At 43.3% G+C, this 23,225-nt stretch overlaps 1 protein-coding gene across 6 annotated transcripts in view; it reads right to left on the reverse strand.

The window, feature by feature from the left end:
- The window catches only part of HECTD4 (HECT domain E3 ubiquitin protein ligase 4), a 189,978-nt gene that overhangs the window by 88,903 nt on the left and 77,850 nt on the right, over positions 1 to 23,225 (reverse strand). For all 6 annotated transcript variants that reach the window (XM_042962746.1, XM_042962744.1, XM_042962745.1 and 3 more), the window contains exons 8-14: positions 17,254 to 17,446; positions 13,138 to 13,296; positions 8,672 to 8,785; positions 7,817 to 7,957; positions 2,367 to 2,599; positions 1,835 to 1,980; positions 224 to 294 (exon numbers count right to left, since the gene is read on the reverse strand). In XM_042962746.1, the coding sequence (XP_042818680.1) occupies positions 224 to 294; positions 1,835 to 1,980; positions 2,367 to 2,599; positions 7,817 to 7,957; positions 8,672 to 8,785; positions 13,138 to 13,296; positions 17,254 to 17,446 (1,057 nt within the window). The remainder of the gene's footprint in view (positions 1 to 223; positions 295 to 1,834; positions 1,981 to 2,366; positions 2,600 to 7,816; positions 7,958 to 8,671; positions 8,786 to 13,137; positions 13,297 to 17,253; positions 17,447 to 23,225) is intronic.

Below are 23,225 nucleotides of genomic sequence, written 5' to 3' on the forward strand. Positions count from 1 at the left end.
TGCTGACAGCTCAGAGCCTGGAGCCTGCTTCAGATTCTAGGTCTCCCTCCCTCTGCCCCCCGCCCCCGTTCGCATTCTGTCTCTCTTTCAAAAGTGAACTTTGAAAAAAAAAAATACTAACAAATACTAACAAACAAGAAAGGTCTATTATCATAATAATCCAGTTGGTTCCTCGAGGACAAAAAAAGGGATGGCTGTTCAAGAAGTCAGGGATAATTCTCACCTTCCGTTAAGACCAGCTTAAGTAAGTTATTGATTTCGGTTTCACCTGGGTACAAGATATTTAAGCCAGAGCTGAAATGACAGAAAAGTCAAAAAGCTTTTCAACAAATATTCTAGAAAATCCAAACTCTAAATATTTTAATTTGCACTTATGTTAAAGATGCCAGTGATTACATGAAACTCTGAGGGAAGTTTCATGACTAACAAAGTGGCTGAACCTAAATTCAGCGTCATGATACAGTCCATTCACCTCCCTGATCAGCAACCAACAGGCTCCCTCTCCTGCGAGTTTCCAGAATGAGAATTTGTCTGAGGCTGGATATGGAACTGGTAAGAGAGAACGGAGCTGTAAAAAAGTCAGTGTAGCCGGGCCAGGTAGATATTAGCAGACTGTGCCCAAAAGCGCATTTGGGAAGTGGGATTTCTAAATCTCAGCTTTTCCAAAAGGGCAAGAGGGGCATCACAAGTGGTGCCAGAATCTTATTTTTTTCTGTGAGGTTTCCACACAATAAAGTGAACACTTTTCAAGTGTACAATATGACAAGTTTTGACATATGGGTATACCCATGAAGCCATCACCATAGTCAGAACACAGCCATCACCTCCAGAAGTTTCCTCATGACACTAGATTTAAATAAGAAAACAGGGGCGTCTGACTTCAGCTCAGGTCATGATCTCGTGGTTTGTGAGTTCAGGCCCCGCGTCAGGCTCTGTGCTGACAGCTCAGAGCCTGGAGCCCACTTTGGATTCTGTGTCTCCCTCTCTCTCTCTGCCTCTTCCCCTCTCAAGCACGCGCGCGTACGCTCTCTCTCAAAAATAAACATACGTTTAAAAAAAAAAAAAACTTAAATAACTTACAAAAGATACCCAAAGCATAATCAACTATGGAAGGAAAAAAATCCCCTCCCTCTCTGTTCACCCCTATCACACAGTTCTTGCAGACCAAGCATTCAGTTGTCCCTTGGTCACTAAATTATACTTGGTCACATTAAAACTATATTCCTGGATAACAGTTCATTGCACTCGGAAAACAATATTAAATATTAAGCAATATTAAATAATAACAAACAGAAAATGGCCCATATATTCTGCCCTCTTCTCTAACAAGGTTTTAGGTTTTAAGCAGAATTTAAAAGGTACTTTGCATTTTATGAAGCTCTCACAAACTCTCATAGTAGGTGTTATTTTTATGCCCATTTTATAGCTAAGGAAAAGGAAACCTGAAACCGAGCTAGTAAGTGGCAGAGCAAGGACTAGAACCCAGGTCTGCCGGCTGCCAAAAGACTGGCTTCTTAGTCGCTTTGGGACACTCTCTCCACAAATGACAGGAACCTTCACTTGCAAACCATCAAAATATCCAATTAAAGAGTTAAAAAAAAATGGTTTCTTTCTTTTAAAATCCAAAAGGTAAGATGAGGACACATAGTTATGTGGCTTGGGGCCTCTGGGAGTGGGGCCACAAGCCCTCTCTGGCCAAATTATCCCCTGTGCACGAGGCCCTGACTATGGGATGAGGTCAGAGACTTCCAGGCTACCAGCCAGTAGAGTACAGAGGGTAGAGGGTGGCACAGGAGACGCATTTTGCAGAAAGCATGAAGAAAATCATGATTACCTGATGGCAAGACAGACTTCCTTCTGAATTTCAGGGCAAATTTGATCCTTTGGTGCCATCAACAACTGCCAAAGCAGCAATCCAGACCGTCGAATGATGTCTCGGTTTCTTTCGGTTTGTGGGCTGAAGAAAAATTTAAATACCACCTACGGAAACATAAGGGGTAGATCTAAAAATGCTTATTCTACTAGGGATAAAATTATCCCTATGGAAAAAAGCACAGAGTAGATACTCTTATGAACAGACATCCAGGTGGATTTTTCACCACACTCTCTTCTATTGTGTAATAGTGTAATTATAGTAAATATTTTACATCTATTAATTGCAGTGAGCTATAGCTCACTGTATGTAGCAGTACTCCATTAACTGCAGTGCAACGAATATGATTATCATTCTAATTACAGGATTAGAGTGTGGTTATGATGCAAGACGGGAATGTTATTAAATTTCTCTTTTGGTGGCAATTAGCTGGCTGAAACCAAGTTTTGTGTTTCTTTTTCTCTATTATCTTACGTCGAAACGGTGCATTTACCTGAAAGACAACGAGAATACAGCGTATAATACAAGTATCTCCGTTAACCATGGCCTTCTCCATAATGTCACAAATACTGCTAAGATGGTGGGCTTCGATTGGATGCTGCTTGCCCAAGACACTTGTGATTGGAAGATTGGGGTTGGTGGCAAGAAGATTGAGTTGGTGTATGCACATCGCACCCACATGGTGCAGTAACTGGTTTATAACCTCATTCGTGGTTATAGCCTCTTCTAGAAAATGAAAAAGAAACTCAGTGAGGAAAGGCATCTCCGTGGGCGGCCTCCAAGGAGCAGAACTCTGACTTACGAAAGGAACACACATACTAGGACAGAGGATCTTGGCTCCCGTCTCTTCTACTACCTCTGGAGAATCCTTTTCCCTGCCACAGAGTGCTGGGGCGAAAATGCAAACGCTAGGAAATCCCCATTTTTTAAAAAAAAATTAACGTTTATTTATTATTAAAAGACAGAGACAGAGCACGGGAAGGGCAGAGAGAGGGGTAGACACAGAATCTGAAGCAGGCTCCAGGCTCCGAGCGGTCAGCACAGAGCCCGACGCGGGACTCGAGCTCACAAACTGCGAGATCATGGCCTGATTAGGGTCTGAGGTGGTCAGACGCTTAACTGAGCCACCCAGGCGCCCCTAGGAAATCCCCATTTTTAAAGGGCAGAAGTGACTAACCACTTAGAGAGCCCTTTCTATATGCCGGACAACAGGCTAAATGTTTTACATGCGTTACCTTACAATACCGTTATAACCTTAGACTATTTTAGCCCTGTTTTGTAGAGGAGTCAATCAAGGTCAGAGAGGTTAAGTAACTCGCCCTGGGTCACACAGATACTAAGTATAGAGCTGGGATTTGCATTCAGGTCATTTCCGCTCAGAGGCCATGCTGCAACCAATCTAGTAAAATCTACCTTCTATGACTTCTCTGTGATGGAACACCACCCCCACCGCATCCCCACTCCCAGGTCCACAAATATCTCCTCCCACGGTACCTCAACATTTTTATCTCAGTCCCCACAACCTAGAGAGCCATCAGTTCAACTGTGAGCATTCACAAGCATCCTCTTACATAATAATAAACAGCCCATGGACGGTCACAGCCATTCAGGAAATGGATGTGAAAGTAATCTAAACAGGCAGAGTGAAAAACAGAACAAAACAAAAAAACCCAACCCTGCTTTTCCCCCTTAAAGCAGCTGAAATTAATTGCCTACCAGGAACAGGAAAGCAGCAATCTGGGAGAGGCAGGCCTGGGTAGGGGGACCTTGGAGTTGCTAAAGGCTGGTGGGCACTGGGGACTATGAGGAAGGACTCAAGGAAAACCAAAGAGAAGGTAAACTTGGCCAAAACTAAACTTTTCAATTGTATATTAACTGGAGGGCCAGTTCTCTTTTATGTCTTTGAGTCCCTTGCTTTTAGGACAATAGAATTCGGGTTAATACTACTCGTCCTCACCAAAGACTTTCAGAAAGCTAGCCTCTGGGACCTACCCAAATAAATAAGGTCTTTGATTTTTATGCTGAGTTAGATGGGAAGCCGGTGGATGAGTCTGAGCAGAGGAGGGACAGACCTGACTCCTGACACTGAGACTGGTTGCCGGGCAGAAACGAGCCTACAGGGGCGGAGGGCAACCGTGGAGGAAGCAGGAAGACCAGTGAGCGGGCCACTATGAGAATATGGCAAAGTAAAACCAATGCCTAGGCAAGAGGTAGTGCAGCCCGGGTGGTGCAAAATGGTTGGATTTGGGATACCTCTTGAGGGTAGGACCGGACAGGATTTGCTGGTGTCCATTTGGATATGAGGTGTCAAAAAAAAGTCTTAGATGACCCTAAATTTGCGGGCTCTGCGTATGAAGGCACAGTGATCCCTCTACTAGCACACAGGGGATTCAGCAGGTATAGATTTGGAGAAGGGGAAAGCCAGGAAGTCTGTTTTTGACAAGCTGGAGATATCGATCAGATATACAAGTGGAGGTGAATATATAGTCTAGAGAGAAAGTCTCCAAGCAAGAGGCTTGGAGAGAATCATTAGGGAGGCACTGATATACAGTTGACTTTTTTCTTCTTTTTGCTGTTTCTTTATCCCCCAATAGCTTTATCCAGATACAATTTACATACCATAAAATTCTCCCATTTTAAGTGCACAATTCAATGGTTTTTAGTAAATTTACACACATACCGGAAGCAGGAACATAAGTAGAAACATTACCACTGACTATGAAAATTAATTCTAAGGAAATAGCATGATCAACTTTATGCCAACAATAAGAAAACTTAGGGGCACCTGGGGGGCTCAGTCAGTTAAGCATCTTTGGCTCAGGTCATGATCTCACAGTTTGTGGGTTCGAGCTCCGCATCGGGCTCTATGCTGCCAGCTCGGAACCTGGAGCCTGCTTCAGATTCTGTCTCTCTCCCTCTCTCTATGCCCCTCCACCACTCATGCTCTGTCTCTCAAAAATAAAAACATTAAAAAAAAATCAAACCTAGGGGCACCTGGGTGGCTCAGTTGGTTGAGCATCCGACTTCGGCTCAGGTCTGTCTGATCTCACTGTTTCTGAGTTCAAGCCCCGCATCGGGTTCTGTGCTGACAACTCAAGCCTGGAGCCCGCCTCAGATTCTGTGTCTCCCTCTCTCTTTGACCATCCCCCACTCACAATCTGTCTCTCTCTCTCTCTCTCTCTCTCTCTCTCTCAAAAATAAACATTAAAAAAAAAAATTAAACCTAGATGAAATGCACAAATTCTAGAAAGACACAAATTACCAAATCTCAAGAATAAAAAATCTGATTAGATAACTGCAGAGCCTCAAAGTATCACCTTCCTTAAAGTATTAATTACTGTGGTAATTAACATAATTAACATATGTCCACAAATTCTGATTTTGTTTTAATGTTTATTTATTTGGGGAGAAAGCGAGCCCAAGTCGGGGAGGGGCAGGCAGAGGTGCAGAGACAGAATCCCAAGCAGGCTCCTTGCAGAGCCCCACTTGGGGCTTGAACTCATCAACTGTGAGATCATGACCTGAGCTGAAACCAAGAGTCAGACAACCAACCAACTGAGCCACGCAGGTGCCCATCTTTGATGCTTTTCCTTCCAGGAAGTGGAGCCTAATTCCTCTTCCCATAAGTGGGGGCTTAATGACTGGCTTCTAACTGGAAAGGGAAAAACAGAAACTTTGCAGTGAAGAAAGCTGGCATTTAAACCAACTGATCAATTTTAACATGGTTAATAATAATAAATCCTGTTGACATTATGAACCCTGTGATAGGATGTAATAAGAAAAGCACTTCACCTCTGTGGAATTCCTCTCTAAAACCTCAGTTCCAATGAGAAAACGTCAGGGCACCTGGGTGGCTCAGTCCATTCAGCCTTTGACTCGGGTTTCTGCTCAGTTCATGATCTCGAGGTTCGCTGATCAAGCCCCACCTGGGGCTCTGTACGGACAGCATGGAGCCTGCTTGGGATTCTCTCTCTCCCTCCCTCCCCCCCACCCGCCCCTTCCCTGCTCACATGCACGTGCTCTCAAAGTAAACTTAAAAAAAAAAGTGAGAAAACATCAGATGAACCCAAACCGAAGGACATTCTATAAAATACCTGACCAGTAGTCCCCAGAAGTGTCCTTTTCCGTTCTTCAAATAGGAAGACTCTATCCAGCTAGGTCCAAGTTGCAGATTTATTTTTCCCACCATCTCAAGCCTGATGCTGAGCCCTCTTAATGATTTTTTTTCTCTTCAGTCACTGAACTTTTCAAATCCAGAATTTCCAACTGGTTCTTTTTTCAAAAATTATTTGTTGACATTCTCTATTCTTAAGTCATCTTTTTCAACAGGGTTTCCTTTAGATCTTTCAGTATATGTATGAAAGGCTACTTTAGTCTTTATCTGCTAAGTCCCACTTCTGAGTTTTGTCTGCAGTGTGTAGCTACTAATTTGTTTGGTTTGGGTTTTTTTTAATTCTTGTTTCTACGTTTTTACCTTCTTTCACTTGTTTACTCTCATTATTGTTTTTATTTTTAAGCCTGCTTTCCTAGGGGTCACCTAGTCTGAGTCAAAGGTTGTGCTCAAACACCTTGAGCCGGTAAGTCAGCCACCCTGGCTGGGTCTCTCTTTTGGGGAGAGCACGTCAAGGCTCATACAGCTTTCAGTTCTGCCCTGGATTTCTGTCGGGCCCTCTCACATCGTCACAGGTATATACAGGCTCGTGCTCGGCCAGGCCTGTGTGAACACGCTGGGTCCTCTCCAACTTCTTCTACCTGCAGATGTGCAGGTAGCTTACCAAGGCCCCGTGCAGCTTTCTCCCGACCCGGATCTCAGGAGCTCATCTCTGGCTAGTCCGCTGGCTCTCTGCTCGCCCTCATCAAAACCACAACCTCAGGCCAGCTAAGCCACTGGTCTTCTCAGCTGGCGTGCCACGCAAACGAGTGTTGTTACTGGCACCGGGGTTGGGCAGGAGTCTTTTCCACGCTCTGCTCCAAATCGAGTCAGCCTCCTCCGGCAGCAAAGCTGCCGGCTGACATGATCTGCCCCATGCCGGTGGGGTCACTGACATGACCCGCCACACCCTGGGGGGGGGGGTCACTGCACTGACCGAAATTACAGTGGAGGACGGGAGCTTCCATCCCAGCTGAGAATACCACAGACTTCCGCTTCTCTTACCCAAAGTTCAGTGGTTTTATGAGGATTCGCTTCTCAATTTGGTGTATGCCTTTGGTCAGTTTCCAGAGCCTAGAAATAGTTGCTCTTGGTAATTATGTCCCTGTCACCATTACTGTAAGGGGGGAGGATGTGCTCTTCTATACCACTGTACCTGACCTTGAAGCCACTTGCTTTTAAGTTATTAATACATACTTAATTCTATCTAATTATAAGTTTGTTTATAAATAAGTTATCAGTGTAAAACATTAAAACACCAAATAACCCATGGCAACTACAAATCATCATTTTTTGCACCACGGTTCTGACAATTTCAGAGTGATGTAACAGTTTGCTCTAAAGAACTCTATGGATTGGGGCGCCCGGGTGGTTCAATCGGTTAAGCATCCATCTTTTGGCTCAGGTCATTGATCTCGCGGTTTGTGGGTTCGAGCCCCATACTGGGCTTTGTGCTGACAGCTCAGAGCCTGAAGCCCACTTCAGATTCTGTGTCTCCCTCTCTTTCTGCCCCACCCCACTCATGCTCGGTCTCTCTCTCTCTCAAAAATAAACAAACACTAAAAAAAAAATTTAAAGTCTATGGGACTACCTCAAATCCTCTATTTACAGGTTTATTTAATCACAAACCAACCAGGCAGCAAGGATGTCAGGTTTCTAAGTTCAAAGTGGGAAGGCTGTTGACACATTTTGTCGCTTGGCCTATGTTCCCACTTACTAGTACTGCTGTGCTCTCTCCTAATTTATTTCGTGAAGGAAAAGTCTTTTCCTAGAAGACCATGAGTGCACTTCACCTTTGGGCTCTGTGATGATGTGGCTGACTCCAAGTCTCTGGCAGACATAATGGAAGGCCTGGTTCCCAGGATTACACCACTGATCGATATAATCGTTTGAGCACGTCCACAGCATGTTGTTCACTGTATCGTAACAGGCACCTGCAAAGAGCACATTGTATTCACCGGTCAAGTCACCATCGGCCTGTATACAGACTTCCCAAAAGCACCGCTACAGAATGCAAAGGCGATTCTCCCCACCGCTGACAATCCATACCCCTAATTCCCATATCTTTGTTTGGCAAAGCATTAGAAGGAATCAGCATGAAGGCAGGACTCCATTTCTACTTTGCTTAACTCCTACGTGAGAATGGAGTAAGTCTTGTGAAACAGACAGTTCTTGGTAACGGACTTATATGTGACCCTTTTAATTCCAAAAAGGATTTGAGTGGCTTAAATCAAAACCAGGACTTATGAACATTAACACCCAATAAGAGCCTTAGTAACCAAGCCCAAACTTAGGTATGAGCTTCCTAGGAGCCAAAGCAAAGAGAAAATCCAATATATTACATAACGTTCATTTCCTAACAATAAGGAGCATACTGATTCCTCATGGAAAATAAACTTTTTTACAGCATGAATTTGAGGGGAATTTGTTAAGGGCACCATCATACAACCTAATGGACAGTATCTTCAATAGCAATTTATGTGGAAGAATTTCACCTGTGGCAGTTTCTTACATTGATCCTCAAAATTAAACAGTATCAAAAAATTCTTTCTTGCAAGGAAAATAGAAACCACAGGGAAATGACAAGATTTTTCTGCGAGAAACTGCTAAAATTTTGAATTTTCCAGGGAAATACAGACACGTCTTACCCAATCCTGGTACAAGAGCACCACGCCCAAGCGAGCTTCCAGCAGCATCTATGAGATCGGCGCGACTTGTGAACTGACCATCCGAAATGTTATACACCAAGCTAGAGGCAAGGACTTTGGAAACAAACATTAAGCTTGTTTAATAAGCCTTACGGTGATGGCCTACTTTTCAAAGTTTAAACTTTAGGCTCTTAACAAGACTTTCACAAAACTCACACCTTTTGTTGTTGTTGCCTATTGGTGGGAACAATGAGGAGACAGAATACACACGTAAGACCACAAAAAAGAAAACAGTCACATCTTCTTAAATAGTGAGCCATACTTTTCCTCAGTTAGTTAAGTAGCCGACTCTTGGTTTCGGCTCAGATCACGATCTCACGGTTCGTGGGTTCACGCCCTGCACTGGACCCAAGCTGAGAGCACAGAGCCTGCCTGGGATTCTCTCTCTCTCCCCCTCCCTCTCCTTCTGTCCCACCCCACTCATGCACACGCTGTCTCTAAATAAATAAATAAACTCTGGGGAACCTGGGTGGCTCAGTCAGTTGAGTGTCCAACTTCGGCTCAGGTCATGATCTCACAGTCTGTGAGTTCGAGCCCCACGTCAGGCTCTGTGCTGACAGCTCAGAGCCTGGATGGAGCCTGCTTCACATTCTGTGTCTCCCCATCTCTCAGCCCCTCCCCTGCTCATGCTCTGTCTCTCAATATTAAATAAACGTCTAAAAAATTTTTTAATAAACTTTAAAAAATAGCCATATTTCTCAAAGTGTTTTTCAAATGGCAACTTTTGCATATATTTTTCAATACAGATTATCAAAAGGGTAATTCCAAGAGGAGTTACGCTCACTAACATCACCAGGAAATACCACTAACGAGAAATATCTTATATACAGTTGCTACTCAACAAAGGTTAGCAGACACTCAGAGCTGGGATGCTGTCCCTCCAAACACTGGCTCTAGAACTTGGAGACACTTTGGCCTTTTCTCTTAACATAGGATAGCATGGTGATGACAGGCACGGCTCTGGGTTTTCTGGGTTTGAATTCCAGTTGTACCAGTTCTGCGAGACCCCGGGAAATTTACCAAACCTCTCCGTTTCCTCACGTACAAAGTAGAGATTAGAGAAGCACCCACCTCACGTAGTTATCGTGAAAATTAAATGAGTTAAAACCTTTCCACAGGCTCTACACCAGCACAGCTGTACTCGCTATGACCATTTCTTTTCCGTTTTCAAACGTAAAATTCTAGCCCTATCTCTTAAGCTCCTCTTTCTTGTTCCCATCCCCCTTGTAAACCAGGTCCTCACTACGCCAGACTCAAGCTATACCCTAAACTGTACCGTATTTTCTACATGCTGCTGTTCCAACCTGCACCGTAACAAATCATCTGCCCCAGATCTCTTTTTCATTGGGTTTCCCCACATTGGCCACTTACGTGAATAATACCTATTTTGCACAACTTAAACCCAAGACCTCAGGACGGATCTCCTTTCTAGTTCACTCCACAATGACCCTCTCTCTCACATCCTACAGCACTTCGTCTCCCCACCGCTCAGGCAGTGATACGGCCTTGTGTACCATTCTCCCCTTGTTCCACACACGTACAACACTTCTCCCGACCAGACAAGGAGCTCCTCAAAGCAAGCACCAGTTCTTCCACTTATGGTGTAGCCTCCACAGTGACAGGAAACAGAAGAAATTTACGTATTTACGGATTTGTTGGGACTAGAATAGAATCACTATGTAAGCTATAGCCTCATGAAAAAAATGGTGCTGTGAAGTCCTACTTTAATCAAATGGGGCCAATTTTAAGTGAGTGAAAAAGCCATGCCAGAGACTAAAAAAAGACTTTAATAAGACTAATGGTAAATAAATAACCCAATTTAAAAATGGACAAGGGATCTGAATAGATATTTCTCCAAGGGGGACGTACAAATGGCCAATAAGCACAAGAAAAGCTGTTCAACATCATTAGTCATTAGGGAAGTGCAAATCAAAACCACAATGAAATACCACTTCATACCCATTAGGATGGCTAGATTTTTAAAAAAACAGAAAATAAATGTCAGTGAGGATGTGGAGAAATTGGAACCATTTTACGTTACTGATGAGAATGTAAAATGATGCATTTGGAAAACAGTTGGGCAGTCCCTCCAAAGGCTAAACATATAGCTACCATATGACGAACATTCTACTCCTATGTATACACACAAGAGAAATGAAGACATGCCCACACAAAAACTTGTACTAGAATGTTCATAGCAACATTATGCAAAATAGCAAGAAAGGAGAAACAATCCAAATTTCAACAAAATGGGGTCTATCCATACAAGGGAATATAATTTAGCCATAAAAAGGAATGAAGTAATCATTTTGTGCTACCAAATGGATGAACCTTAAAAACAAAAAGCCAGTCACAAAAACATATATATAATTCCATAAATATGAAAAGGCCAGGGATAAACTCATATAGACAGAAAGACTGATGGATGCCAGGGGCTGGGGTGAGGAGAGAAAAGAGTGTGACTGCTAATGGGTATGGAGTGATAAAAATGTTCTAGAATTAGATAGTGGTAATGGTTACACAACTCTGAATATACTAAAAACCAGTGAACAGTATACCTAAAAGGTATGGATTTTATGGTATGTAAGTTAGATCTCAATAAAGCTAGTATTAAAAAAAAAAAAAAAGACTAACAGTAAATTTACATCATTTATTCAAGAGCTAAAGGGGACATTGTGGTCACATGAACTGCCAGAGATAACAAGCTGTTGAGAAAAAGTCCAACCAATTGGATTCTACAGGCGAAAGAGTTTTGAGCTATTATGAATATCTAAATCCCAAACACATGCAACTACTTGAAATGGCCCAAAGGTTGATATTAGAAAAATGATTTTGTATCAACTGCTGAGGTCCAATTTACATCTTCAGCCTTAGAGTACAAAATGCCTTTTTAAAAGTCTACATGTGAGGGGCGCCTGGGTGGCGCAGTCGGTTAAGCGTCCGACTTCAGCCAGGTCACGATCTCGCGGTCCGTGAGTTCGAGCCCCGCGTCAGGCTCTGGGCTGATGGCTCGGAGCCTGGAGCCTGTTTCCGATTCTGTGTCTCCCTCTCTCTCTGCCCCTCCCCCGTTCATGCTCTGTCTCTCTCTGTCCCAAAAATAAATAAAAAAATAAAAAATAAAAAAAATTAAAAAAAAATGAAAGTCTACATGTGAAATATAATCCTTTACTGGGATAGCTGTAAGCAAATCATTTTTAAGAGCACAGAATATGAAAATATTGGGAAATGAAAACAAACATATTTTAAAACGTTTTATTTTTCTAAACAAATTTCAAAGAAAAACTGTTACCGTATATAAAAGAAACATTCGGGTTTTTGTTTTTTTATAAAAACTCTAACATAACTTTCTTGCATATGATCATCAAACAACAGTGTGAGATACTATCCTTTTATTCTTTGTAGGTGGGAAACCTGAGGCTCAGATGGGTCAAATGATGTCCCTTAGAAAGTTAGAAAATGGCCATGTAAAAGAAAGATTCTTTTAAAATATTTTTAAGTAATCTCTACACCCAACCTGGAGCTTGAACTCACGACCCCAACATCGAGTTGGCATGTTCTACCAACTGAACCAGCCAGGCGCCCTGAAATATTTTTTGATTCTTGATTTTGATTCTACGTCTTATTCCATTTAACTATTTGTCTACTCTGAAGCCAAAATCACAACACTTTATAGAGTATGCCTCCCTCTTTTATAAAAAATACACATACACTTAATTGACAACATTAATTTCCAAATTAAGTTCCAAATTTTTTGCTTAGCCTTTTGTTTACGTGCCCTAAAATGGAGGCACTTCACACACTTCTTTAAGAGCTTTGGAACTCTATTCATACTGGGTAGAGCTCTTGCTGGGTCATCAGTAAATACTGTGGCAACAGAGTGTTTTCTAAAATTGTCCTGAACTCATTATTTCTAGCAATTTTACAGGATTGTTTTGCAAAGTATATTATTATATCGTCTACAAAAATTGTATTTTTAATTCCCCCTATCCTATGACTGTATTAAGTTTTTGTGTTGGTATCAAATAGCTTCTGCAAACAACTTTAACAAAGTTTAACATCATTAATAGAAAAGCCTTAAATTTCATTTATTTATTTATTTATTTATTTATTTGAGAGAGAGAGAGAGAGAGAGAGAGAGAGAGAGAGAGAGAGAGAGAGAGAGAGAGAGAGAGAACGAGAACACGAACGAGCAGAGGGGCAGAGAGAGACAGCGGGACAGAGGATCTGAAGTGAGCTCTGCACTGACAGCAGAGAGCTGATGCGGGCTCCAACTCACGAACCGTCAGATCATGACCTTGGCCAAAGTGGGACTCTTAGCCGACTGAGCCACCCAGGCACCCAGAAAAGCCTTAAATTTCGAAGTTAGAGACAAATTGGGCAAAGTGCCACAGATCAAAGACACTTACTTTTTAAAGACGACAAACCACTTGTCCCACCAAAAAGAGAACGGGTGGCAGAGCTGCCGGCGCCCCCTGGCGGTGGGACCAGCATCACCAAGTACGTGCCGCACGTATAGATGGGGGTCTTCCGCAGCATTTTCAGAGGCAGCCCACAGCTAGTATTTGCTGGTGAAAGGGATGAAAATAGTGGTGTTTAACACACAGATTTGATTAGAGCATAACGAGGGGGCCCCAAATTCAAACAAGGCTATATCCGGATTCAGCAAACACAGCAAGAAGTGGTAAGCTAAGGAGAAATAATCTTCTGGCTCCATAGCCTGGCCCCAGACCCCCCCCCCCCCCCCCCCCGCATGAGCCGAACATTTTCAAAGGTGTTCCCAATATTCAATACGCCTTTATGTCTCAAAACTTCTTTCAAAAGAATGAATCCTCACATGGACTAAATCTCAAAATGAAAGAAGAATCCTTCTGTTTGTGTTTCCTCTGGGAAACTGCACTCCAATAGACCTCTTTCCATTTTATACAGAACAAATTCTTCACGGGTTTGGGTTACAAACCGCTCTGAACATGAGGCCAGCCAGAAATTTCGACCTATATCTAGTTAACAAATGCTTTCACAATATCAAATTTTACACCTGCATGATTTAGGATAACCCATTACGTATTTTCTATTTTTTAGGGTCGGTGACATAAACTGTCATTCAACAAATAATTATTGTTTCTAATCAAGAGGTATAAAATGCACGCTAATCTCTCTTCCTCACTGGCCGATTGGAAAATGCAAATTTAAGGATTTCCTAAGTCAGTCAGAATGCTTTACCTAGGGAGCCGTCAGGGCACAAAATAGAACTGCCTAGGCAGATGTCAAATTGTCTTTAGATGGTTTACATGAGAAAAGCAAACCTAATGTGTCTGATATTTGTTTTGAATGCTTGTTTCTAAACAGCTCCGTTTTTTAAAACTCCAAATCCTCAACAAGTATATTCTTCACTCAGGAAATAAATTCAGGGGCATGAATTTCCACAAGAAACCTAAAAGGGGCAATGATTGGAAAATAAGCAACTCTGTGAGCAGAGCATTTTCACCAAGATATTTTAATAGACATCTTATCAACATGGTAATAGGTATCAGTTTATCCCAGAATAAAACATTCTAGACCCTATGAATGCTGGCTTGTCAGAAGTCACTTAGCTTAATAACTGGTGAATTTTTATGCAGCAACATCACGTTAATGAATATGCAGAGACTGTACATAAACATAGGAACTCACAGGTTCTAAATACAAGTAACAGTTTTCACAGAATTCTAAATATAACCTTGCCTTCTGAGTTTTCTTTTTGATTTCTCCCATATTTTCTCCTCCAACAAAGATTGCTTTAGCACTTCTACTGTTCACAGGGTAGGATTCAATTTTCTCCCAAGGGATAAACCCAGATCAAGCCTTCAGCTGGTCAGGAAGCTGTTTATTTTAGAAAAAGGACTGTCCTCTACAAAGTACTTCTACCATTCAAATTATCTGCATACCTAAGTTATAACAACTATTAATAACTTCCCTACTTATATTTGATATAATAGAGACCTGTGAAAATAAAATTCTAGCCTTAAATTCTAACACTAACAAGTAATCAGATAGCTTTATAATCACAAAGATTCCTTCTTCTTAACATTTCAATATATAAAAGGATTAAAGCATAAAATTGCATTAAATTCATTAAACCTATTAATTTAGATGTATTTTTCTACATGTGGCGTATTTTCTAGCCTCATCTTTTACTCCAGTTTAGGATTTGTTATGGAGTCACATGGTTGATATTTAATCTGTGAACTCGTCAAGAATAATGGTTCTTAACTTTTTTGGTCACAGATGACCTTGAAAATCTGGTAAAAATCGAGATGGATACACTTAAGAGGTTATAGAAGAGGTTCGTGTACGTTCGTGAATCTCTCAAAGGCTTAGTTCAGTTAAGAACTCTTCTTAAAAGTACACAGCAGTGTGCTTAGTAGGCTACCTTTGATGAAGAAAAGGAGGAAAATAAGGACACATAAATTTGTCTTTAATTGTATTTGCATAAAGAAATTTTGTAAGTCGGGGCGCCTGGGTGGCACAGTCGGTTAAGCGTCCGACTTCCGCCAGGTCACGATCTCGCGGTCCGTGAGTTCGAGCCCCGCGTCGGGCTCTGGGCTGATGGCTCTGAGCCTGGAGCCTGTTTCCGATTCTGTGTCTCCCTCTCTCTCTGCCCCTCCCCCGTTCATGCTCTGTCTCTCTCTGTCCCAAAAAAAAATAAATAAAAAACGTTGAAAAAAAAAAATTAAATAAAAAAAAAAAAAGAAATTTTGTAAGTCAAAACTAATAAATATAGTTAGCTACAGGAGGCAGTGTGGGAGCAAGATGTATAATATGCCAAGATGATACAGTAAGATTTCTCTGCACGTGCCTTTTTATATTGTTTTTACTTTCAAACTCTATAAAGGCATTATCTATTTGAAAATATTAAAGTACAAACATTAAATGATAAATTCTAGAAAAAGTAATCTTGTGGAAGGTTTGCCTCTTCCTTGCTTGACCACGATTGTATTTAGTGAGGACGTTGCTAAACATGAGCTTTTTATGTTTATGAATCATATGCTAAACATGAAGTCAATTTACATTAACAGTAGTGAGGTATCTATAAAGACGGAGTTTTGAATTATTACAGATTCACGTTAATTTACATCCACACCAACAACATGTATTGCTTTGGAATAAGAAAATGGATGACTGGAAGGAGATAAAAGGGTGAACTATGTGAAGCAAAGCGCTTTGTACGGCACACTGGAAGCATTCAAGAAAAAGTACTACCCAAGGGGAGCCTGGGTGGCTCGGTCAGTTAAGCATCCGACTTCAGCTCTGGTCATGATCTCGCGGTTCATGGGTTCAAGCCCCGCGTCGGGCTCTGTGCTGACAGCCAAGAGCCTGGAGCCTGCTTCGGATTCTATGTCTCCCTCTCTCTCTGCCCCTCTCCCACTCACACTATGTCTCTGTCTCTTAAAAATAAAAAATAAAACATTAAAAAAAAAAAACACTTTTTTTTAAGTACTACCCAAATTCAAGAGGCAGCCTCTCACTAATCACAAGCTGAATATATTAAGCCATGGAAAGACATAAAGGAAACTTAAACACATATTACTAACGAAAGAAGCCAATCTGAAAAGGCTACATACTGTGTGACTCCAACTATAGGACGTTCTGGCAAGGGCAACACTACAAGGACTACAAGGAGTGGTGGCCAGGGACTGGGGGGAGGACGGATAAATAGCTAGAGCACAAAGAACTTCTAGGGCAGTGAAACTACGGTGTATAACCCTGTAATGATGAAGACATGTCATTATGTACTTGTCCAAACCACCAAGAGTGAACAAGAATACACTATGGACTTTGGGTGATAATGTTGTTTCGATGTAGGTTCACCAACTGTAACAAAGGTACCACCTCCGGATAATGAGGAAGGCTGTGCGTGTGTGGGGGCGGGAGGTTTATGGGATATTTCTCTACCTTCCTTTCAATTTCGCTGTGAACGTAAAACTGCTCTAAAAAAATTAAGTCTTGGGCGCCTGATTGGCTCAGTCGGTTAAGCATCCGACTTCGACTCAGGTCATGATCTCGTGGTCCGTGAGTTCGAGCCCCGCGTCAGACTCTGTGCTGACAGCTCAGAGCCGGGAGCCTGCTTTGGATTTGGCATTTCCCTCTCTCTCTGCTTTTCCCCCATTCACACACATTCTCTCTCAAAAATAAAAAACATTAAAAACAAATAAAAATAAAAATTTTAAAAATTAAGTCTTAGGGGCGCCTGGGTGGCTCAGTCGGTTAAGCGTCCGACTTCAACTCGGGTCACGATCTCGCAGTCCGTGAGTTCGAGCCCCGCGTCGGGCTCTGGGCTGATGGCTCGGAGCCTGGAGCCTGCTTCCGATTCTGCGTCTCCCTCTCTCTCTGCCCCTCCCCCGTTCATGCTCTGTCTCTCTCTGTCTCAAAAATAAATAAACGTTAAAAAAAATTTTTTTTTTAAATTAATTAAGTCTTAAAATATATGTCAACAGCTGAATGGAGGTACACAAGGCAAGCAGTGTAAGTGAGGGGCAGCATACCTGCTTGGTCCTCTTTCAGAGTGTTGGAGATGGTGGAGCCTGTGAGGGCAGCCAGCGTTGCGGATGGAGAAGCTCTGTAGCGTGAAAGTCTGCTCAGAAGCATCTCGTTAATGCTTTTTGCAGATTCGCCCTCTTTTCTCATTAGAATTGTACGTTCCTGAAGCGGATTGGCTACATACACACCATTTTCAACCTAGTAGTTAAAGAAAAAGAGGCCCTTAAGAGATAGTGGTTTCCCCCAAGTCGGCAGATTTCTACTTGAGAATTATCACCGCGATCCGTTGGCTCGAAAACATTTCCAAAGGGGCGCCAGGGTGGCTCAAGTGGTTATGCGTCCGATTCTGGATTTCAGCTCAGGTCATGATTCTCGAGGTTCATGAGTTCAAGCCCCACACCTGGCTCTGCACCGACAGTGCCACGTCTGCTTGGGATTCTCTCTCTCCCTCTCTGTGCCCGCCCCTCCCACCCCACCCCCGCACTCTGTCTCTCCAAATAAACGTAAAAAAAAGAAAAAAACACGTATTTCCAAAGCCTGCACCTGAGTAGATGTACGCCTCAAAACTTAAGTTCTATGGAAACTACTGAGAACAAAAGAAAGGCTGTGCTAAGTTCAAGAGCTTTCCTTTTTCATAACAGCACAGATTCTAAAAGCAGGGAGCCAAGTTTAATAGGATCTGCAAAAGGTTGATTAAAATTCCTTATATTGAATTCCACAGGCAGCTCTCGCTAATTACAAGCTTCTGACAGGTACAAGTAAGAGGAGAGGAAAACAAATCAATCAGTTTTTGATTCGCTATTAAGTATAACCAGGAAGATAATGTCTTCTTGAAATATAATTAGTGGCTAAAATCCAAATTCTGTATGAGCAGCAGTTAACATTAGCCCCAGCTGCTTGGGCACTGCACAGCAATCCTGGAGGAAGGCAGACTTTGTCTGCTAAAAAATACGTGCCAACATCAGCTGGATCCTTGCTGGTGCCCGCCAGTCCTTCCTTCAACACTTGATTGCCCAGCAGAACCTCTGCAGTGAGGATTCCAAAATTCCTGCACCGATCTCGAGCTTGACTTCAAGCAGAGCACCTACCTGTCTTTCTTGCTAAAAAGATCCAGACCACTTACTAGAAGTTTCTCCCACTCATCTCTCTTCCAACTCCAGTATCTTTGTATCCAGCTTCACTTATCCTTCCTTTCCTCTTAATTCAGAGGAAGAAGTGCACTCACCTCATGCAGTTTAAGGTTAATTCTTCCTCTTCTGTCCCCTAACTGCTCCCTTAATTAAGGCCCTTCTGCGCTGTTATCTGGCTGTCAGTCTCCCTATGGTCTTCCTTCTCCGTGGTTTCAAGCACACACAGACCTTACACAAGACTTGGGTGGCCCACTGAAGCACCATGCCTTTTCTCCACTTCCATTCACCGGCAAATGCCTCAAATTACATCGCCTCCAGTTTCGGCATCTCTCTGCCCCCTTCCAGACCCAGGCTCCTGGATCTGGCTGGAGCCTCAGACACTGATGCCACCAGCAAAGCTGGGTGGGACTGGCCTGCAGCTGTGAGGTACAGAGACCAGAGGGAATAGGAGTGCAGAGAGGCAAGGCTCACAGAAGCAAACAAAAGGCAAAGGAGTCCAATGTAAAAGGCTGGCAACAGAGAAGAGAAAGCAAGTTCAGAAGCACAGCCAGGAAAGATTCCCAGGGAAGGCTGCACACAGTGGGGGAGACTCTTAGGATACAGTCACAAGTGATAGGAGAGAGGAGTTCTTGGAGAGTCCAAAAAATGCTATTTCTATTTCCTCGCCCCTACTTCCTCCCCCTTTATAGCGACTTAACTTGGCCCCCTCTAACAAGTGGATGTGCTGAACGGTCCGTGCGTAACCTAAAACCAAAACCATGGACCTCTTCCTTGTCTTCCATGTGGGCTGTGCTGTTGCCATTTCTTTTTCCAGAACACGATCCTGTTTTGTGTCTTTTTAATATGAATCCTTACTTGTGTGGAAGGTACTCTGCTGGTGGGCAGAACCAACACGGTCCCCACCCTCCTTACTCTCTTATTTTTTGGTTCCCCATCTCCACTTACTCAAACAGAAGCTTGCCTAGGATTAGACCCAACCTTTGGTGTCTAAGACCTCTGCCTCGAACACTCTGTCCCTACATCTTCTCGTGGCTGGCTCTTTCCAATCACTCAGGTCTCAGGTAGAATGCCACCTCCGCAAAGACCCCTTCCCTGACTACTGATCTAAAAATAATCTCCTTCCCCCCTCCCCAGGCCAGAGCACGTCACCCTGTTTTGCTATCCACATGGCACTTACCGCTCTCTAAAGCTATCTTACTCATTAATTCACTCTTTTACCTCCCACCCCGACCGAATGCCAGGTCCCCGAGAACAGGGATCTCGGCCTGGCTTGTTCACCATAACCTCCTCAGCACTCAGACGTACTCAATGCCTTGCTGAATAAACAAACCAGCGTCCTCGCTTGAATCCGATCTCACCTCTTCGTGGTATGACTCCCACGTTCCTATAAACAGACCCGTCCCTGCTACTGAGATTCAGTCCCACCATCTCCGACTGCCTCCCGCTCCCAGGCATTTCCTCTCAAATAGCCTGCTGTCGCTGAAAATTTAACACATCCATGTCGTCCCTCCCCCCCGCCATGCTAGAGCAACTTTTACCAAGCATAGCTCTATTTATGTCACACAACTCTGGAAAGAACCCTTCAAAGGCATCCAAGATAAAAATCAGTCACTCTAAGCTTGGCATTCAAAAGCATTACCCAATCTGGCCCCATGAGAAAATCAATGGAGACCTTAAAAAAAAACTATACCGTTGTGTTCAAGTACTTTGAAAATACCGAGAAGCGGGGCGCCTGGGTGGCTTAGTCGGGTCACTGTCTGAAAACACGGAGAAACTGATAAAGCACCCGGGGAAGCAAAAAGGAGAGCGGTTTGGCGTACGAATGGTAAATCTGGGAACCTCTGCTTGGCAAAGAAGCTCTTCAGGATTGAAAAGCTACTGACCTAGAAAGGAGGGGAAGAGGCTGAGAGGAGTAAGCAGAGCGAGAGTTAGTGGTGCCAAGAAGCTTCCCTCCTGGCTGCCTCCCAGGCACAGGCCACCATCATCTCAAGCCTGAGGGCTGAACCAGCCTCTCAACTGGCCTCCCGTTTCTACCTCGGCACCCTATGCTCTCCTCTCTACACCCAGCCAATGATCATTCACCAATGTAAACAGTCTCAGAACCCCACAGTGGCTTATTAAACCCAAACTACCATCAAGGCCCACATAGCCTGTCACTCACAGACCTCCCAGCCTCGCCTGCCTCTGCTCACCCTTTCTCACCACACCCTCAACTGCACTGGCCTTCTGTCCTGCCTCTAAAATGCCAAACTTCCTCCTAACTCTAGGCCTTGGGACTTGCTGTTCCCTCTTCCTGGATTGAGCAACTGTTCAGTTTGCCTGGGAATGTCCTAGTTTCAGCACTGACAGTCCCATGACCGGAGAAATCTCAGTCCCAGGCAAACTGGGATGGTTGGTCACCCTACCCGTCAGGATGGATGGTGGCTTATCATTCAGGTCTCAGCTCCAATGTCCTTCCTTAGAAAGGCCGGATCTGCCAGGTAAACCAAAGTGGCTCCCCACCTCCACCCCATTCACTGTCATATCATCTTATTTTCTCGCCTCCTTTACTTTTCACTAGCTGAGATGGTTTTGTTCTTATTTACTTAATTTACTTTCCTATTGTCGAACTCCCCACACTAATGTGAGCCCCTTGAAAACAAAGGCCTGTTACCCCGCTACCCAGACAAAGCAACAGAGCGGGTGCAGAATTAATACGGATGAATGAAGGGTATCTCAGTCATCCAGATCACAATTTAAAGGAAATAATAAACCCAGGGGAAAAGAGAAGGGACCTAGCATGTCCATTACTATGCTGACCATATCTTTCAGAAGGGACATAAAGAGGACAAAATAGCAGTAAAATGGTCACTGAGTCTATCTAAAGAACAGCCTTTTATAGAGAGCACGTATATATGGGAGCAGGAAGAACTCAGAACAAAAGATGTAAAAAATATGTTCTGAAAAGGTAAAAAAAAAAAAAAAAAAGAAAAAAAAAAAAAGGAGATTTAGTTACTCTGTAGTTTTAAAGGCCAGAATCTAAGTGTCGGAGAATGTCAAAAGCCCGTGACCCCAAGCGCTAGGCTATCACGTTGGTGGCCCCAGGGGAAAGCTGCAACCTGGAGTCATGCCCTCGCCTAGTTGCCTCCCACGCAGACTCCGGGCTTGGCCCTCTGAAGCAAGACACTAGCACAGGCTAGAGGAGCACTTGTGCTCTTGAAAAGATGGAGAATGAGAGGCCGACGTGAACATGACAGCCCCAGTCAAGCTCCAAGCTGAACGAGCCTGCAAGTATGACCTCAGCTTCCTCCGTGCCACGAAGAACCACCACCCTACTGAGCCCCATCAACCTGTAAGTTGTTACTGCTGAGAGTCACTTAGTTTTGAGGTCGCTTGTTGAGCAGAAGATAACTCAAATACCCCCAAAGTCAGAGATTTGTTCATATTAATAGCTTCAGTTAGGCAGGGTATCTACTCCATTCCATTTCTTTCCATCATACTCCAATATCTCTATAGTCTACCTTATGTAATGGTTACTTACCTATTCCACTCGGAGTTTGTAAGAAATCATTTTGAGACAAGCACAGCCAGTTAGTTAGTCCTGCTAGGATTACCTATTTACCTTAGCCAGGCTTCAATCCTTTAGCTTTCCCTCAATCTTAAGTATCAACACGCCTATTTTGCAGATCAAACTCCACTGATTTTTCGTAAAAATTGACAAGGAAGAACACTGGTGGTAGTCGAGGTTCCAAAAATAGGTTTTTAGTATTTCTTTCCTGATTATAAAACTAATATGTAGTCTCTTCCATAGCTGGTTAATCTCTTAAAGGATCTTTAAAAAAATTAATGTTTATTTATTTTGGCAGAGAGAAAGAGACACACACACACACACACATATCATGAGCAGGGAAGGGGCAGAGAGAGGGAGACACAGAATCCGAAGGAGACTCCAGACACCGAGCTGTCAGCACAGAGCCCGACGCCAGACTGCAACTCACAGACCGCGAGATCATGACCTGAGCCGAAGTTGGACGCTCAACTAAGCCACCCAGGCGCCCCAAATCTTTAAATCTTGCTTTATTCTTGACCCAAAAGCTACCATGAACTTTTAAAACCAGATCCTGCTCAGAACTCTGAGCTCTCCATTGTCCCCTGGAATAAAATCCAAATACCAGTGGGGCGCCTGAGTGGCTCAGTTGGTTAAGTGTCTGACTTCGGCTCAGGTCACGATCTCACAGTTCCTGAGTTCGAGTCCTACATCAGGCTCTGTGCTAACAGCTCAGAGCTGGGGTCCTACTTCAGATCCTGCCTCCCTCTTTCTCTGGCCCTCCCCGACTCGCTCACGCACATGCTCTCTCTCTCTCTCTCTCAAAAATAAACATTAAAAAAATTTTTTTTAAAAATCCAAATACCGGGACACCTGGGTGGCTCAGTTGAGCATCCAACACTTGATTTGGGCTCAGGTCACAATCTCACGGTTCGTGAGTTTGACTGAACCCCATATTGCACCTCAAGCTTATGTTGCAGTGGATCCTGCTTGAAATTCTTCTTTCCCTCTCTCTCTCTGCTCCTCCCATGTGTGCTCGCTCTCTCAAAATAAAAAAAACTTAAAAAAAAAAAATTGGGAGTGTGGGTGCCTGGCTGGCTCAGCTGGTAGAGCATGCAACTTTTGATTTCAGCATCATGAGTTCAAGCCCCACGTTGATCACAGAGCTTAAAAAAAAAAAAGTATAACAAATTACTATTTGTGTAAAAACAGAAAAGGAAAAAATTATACATGCGTAGTTGTACACGTTCATATTATCTCAGGAAGAATACAGAAGAAAGTGTTAACGTTACTTGCCTGCAGCAAGGGAAACTGAATCAGG

Source organism: Panthera tigris, chromosome D3 (genome assembly GCF_018350195.1).
Source record: "Panthera tigris isolate Pti1 chromosome D3, P.tigris_Pti1_mat1.1, whole genome shotgun sequence".
NCBI classification, from domain to species: Eukaryota; Metazoa; Chordata; class Mammalia; order Carnivora; family Felidae; genus Panthera; species Panthera tigris.